At 72.1% G+C, this 3,066-nt stretch overlaps 2 protein-coding genes across 2 annotated transcripts in view; one reads left to right on the forward strand and one right to left on the reverse strand.

Moving 5' to 3' along the window:
• Positions 1–2,227, reverse strand: part of CA14 (carbonic anhydrase 14) — a 2,649-nt gene extending 422 nt beyond the window's left edge. Inside the window, exons 1-6 of the mRNA XM_026043222.1 lie at positions 2,173–2,227; positions 1,167–1,337; positions 972–1,096; positions 797–892; positions 662–728; positions 135–317 (exon numbers count right to left, since the gene is read on the reverse strand). Of these exons, the coding sequence (XP_025899007.1) occupies positions 135–317; positions 662–728; positions 797–892; positions 972–1,096; positions 1,167–1,337; positions 2,173–2,227 (697 nt within the window). The remainder of the gene's footprint in view (positions 1–134; positions 318–661; positions 729–796; positions 893–971; positions 1,097–1,166; positions 1,338–2,172) is intronic.
• A 796-nt stretch (positions 2,228–3,023) lies between these two features.
• CIART (circadian associated repressor of transcription) overlaps positions 3,024–3,066 on the forward strand; it is a 2,888-nt gene continuing 2,845 nt past the window's right edge. Inside the window, exon 1 of the mRNA XM_026043223.1 lies at positions 3,024–3,055. Coding sequence (XP_025899008.1) covers positions 3,024–3,055 — 32 coding nt within the window. The remainder of the gene's footprint in view (positions 3,056–3,066) is intronic.

Below are 3,066 nucleotides of genomic sequence, written 5' to 3' on the forward strand. Positions count from 1 at the left end.
CCCGCACGTTGCGCGCCAGGGGCTGCGGCGCTGGCTGCGCCGCCTCCGTGGCCAGCACGGCGCTCTGCAGCTGCGCCAGCTGCCGGGACGGAGGCTGCGGGCGCCCGCGGGGTCCCGGGGGCCTCCGTCCGCACCGGCAGGCAGCGAGAGCGGCCCTACCTGCGCGCTGCCCACGCGCACGGGCTCCTGGAAGACGCTCCAGATGACGCCCTGCGAGCAGGGCGGCGTCGTGAGCGACCCGTTGTAGCGGTAGTAGAGGTCCAGGCGCGCTGGCAGCAGCTGCCGCACGTCGAAGGCCGGGATGGATGTGCTCTGTCCTGGGGCCGCAGCAGCGTGGGCGGCGAGCCCGGCTGCCCTGTGCGCCGCGCCGGCCCCGCCGCCCCCCGCGTGCTGCCCGCTTGCTCGCCCAGCCGCTCCCTTCTGGGAACTACCTGCTTGCTCACACAGCCGCCCTCTCCCAGGCACTACCCCCTTGCTTGCACACTCGCTATCCCCTGGGCAGTGCCCGCTCGCTCACACAGTTGCTTTCTGCCAGGCCATGCCCACTCCCGCGCACCGCCGCTGTCACTTAGGCGCTACCCACTTGCTCGCGCAGTCGCTCTCCCAGCCCCTGCCCGCTCGCTGCTCTCTCCCCGGTGCCGCCGCTCGCTTGTGCGCCCACCTGCGTAGCGCACGCTGCCCAGGTGCCGCAGGATGTTGTCATAGGCGGCGTTGGGCTCCGGGCCGGGCTGCGGGCACGCAGTGGGGCTCAGGGCTGCGTCCTGTCCCCGTCGCGTGTCCCCAGGGCTGCGCTCACCTCGAGCAGCGCGGCGAGCACGGCCAGGCCGCCCGCGTGGCCCAGCGCGTCGCTGGTGCCGCCGAAGCGCGCCGCGTCGAAGAGCACCACGTGCAGCTGCGGGGCAGGGCGCGCGCTGGGTGCCCCGTGTTCCCCGCGCGGGGCCGGCGGCGGGGCTGGCACCAGCGCCGCTCACCTCTCCGGCGGCCGCGCGCCCGTCCACGAGGTGCTCGGAGCCGCCCCAGTGCAGGTGCAGCTGCGCGGTGGCGAAAGCGCCCGGCAGCCCGTGCAGTGTCAGCGCCCGCGGCAGCGCCAGCACCACTGCGGGGCCACGGGTGAGCCGGGGCGCCAGGGACGCCGGGGGGACGCGGGGCCCCTGCCGCCCGCTCACCCGTGTGCCCGTTGTTGGTGAGTTCCCAGGTGCCGGCGGCGGCGCCGTAYGGCTGCAGCGGCGGCAGCGCCGGCTCCGGCTGCGCCCACCGTGTCTCGATGTCGATGGGCGACTGCGCACGGCCCCCGCAYGCCGGGAAGCCCTCGGCCCACCGCTCCTGCCCGTGCGGGCCTGGGGGGCGGCGCTGAGGCAGGGCCCAGGCGTCCGGGCAGCAAGGGGAGCCCCCTCCCATCTCCTCCCTGCCCAGCCCAGCCCTCCTTCCCACCACAGCGCCCTCGGCTCACCCCGCGTTGCGTTATCCCCAGATTTGTGTTATCCCACAAATGTGTTTTCCCAAGAGTTGCCTTTTTGCCAGCGTTGCCCTTGCCCCCACCACTGCATCCCATGCATCACCCTCACCATCACTCCCCTTCTCCCCGCTTTCTGTCCCACTTGCGCTCCCCAGTGCATCATTCCAGGCCCTCGCTCCTGTTACAGCCCTCCCTGTAGCCGCCGTTCCCTCGGGGACCTGTCCGGGGTGACGCAGGGCCGCAGCTCTGGCTGCCACCCAGCACCAAGGGGAGATCCGGGGGGGCCCTGGCTGCCCTCAGCGCCCTGGCTTATGTAAGGGCAGCACAAAGGACCCATTGGTGCCTGCCAGGAGCCACGTGGGGCCCAGGAGTCCGGGAGCCCCCCTTGGCGCCGCAGCAGGTGGGGGGCTGAGCCGAACGCCTGGGCCCCYTCGTCCCTGGTGGTTGGAGCCGGAGGAGGGTCGCGGGTGCCCTGTGGGGGGGTCCGTCCCTGCTCACCGTCGTACGTCCAGTGCCACCCTGTGGAGCGGCAGCGGCATYGGTGACGGGTGTGCCGCTCCAGGGGTGCCACCGAGGCCACCCATGGGTGTCCCTGGCCATGCCCACCCCTGTCTGGGCACCTACAGCRGGGTTTGGCTGCCCCACAGCTGTGACAGCACCCAGGGTGCTGGGGGGCAACTGGGGACACGGGGAYGAGCGTGGCAGGTGGCACTTACCGGCGGCGGCCAGCGCGGGGGCCAGGCCCTGCAGCAGTGCCAGAGCCAGCAGCATCGTCCCGTCCTGCCACCCGCCACCCGTCCGGACGCCTTTTATGCCACCCGCGCCGCCGGATTACCCGGCCCAGCCCCGCAGGGGCCCCTTGGCCCGGGGCACCCGCACCCCCCCGCCACCAGCACTGGCTGCGGCCAGCGTGTCCAGGGGGGCACCGGGACGGGCTGCAGCGGCACCAGGGCTGCAGCGGGGCACAGGGTGCCGCGGGGTCCTTGGACCCATGGGGTCCTGGATGAATGGGACTGGACTGTAGTGGGGTCGTGGGTGCTGTGGGAATATGGGCCCAGAGGTGCAATGGGACCATGGGTGCAATAGGGTCCTGGGTCCGACGGGATCATGGGCGCAGTGGGGTCCTAGGTGTGGTGGGTCTGAGGGCACTGGAGGTGTTGTGGGTAGGGGCATGCAATGGGTACAGGGGTGCAGTGGATCTGGAGGTGGGTTTGTGGGGGCAATAGGGTCCTGAATGCAATGGGTGCAGTAAGGTCCTAGGTGCAGCGGGTCTGAGGGCAGTGTGGGTCTGGGGGTGCTGTGGGTAGGGGTGTGCAATGGGTACAGGGGTGCTGTGGGTCAGGGGGTGCTGTGGGTCTGGGGACACTGTGGGTCCGTGGGTGCAGYGGGTAGGGGGTTGCAATGGGTTGTGTCTGCAATAGGGTCCTGGGAGTTGTCAGGCCTGTGGGTGCTGCTGTGGGTGCCCTGGCCCCGTCTGCTCCCGCTCCTGCTGGGGGAGGGATGGGAAGGTCTGTGCTCGCTCCCGCACACGCCCCCGCGCCCCCGGGGCGCGCCCACGTGCGCGGCCATGTGCGACCTGCGCGTGCACGCGCGCGACCGGTGTGTGTGTG

This window comes from Nothoprocta perdicaria, unplaced genomic scaffold (assembly GCF_003342845.1).
Source record: "Nothoprocta perdicaria isolate Ctin4 unplaced genomic scaffold, notPer1 scaffold_323, whole genome shotgun sequence".
Lineage (NCBI taxonomy): Eukaryota > Metazoa > Chordata > Aves > Tinamiformes > Tinamidae > Nothoprocta > Nothoprocta perdicaria.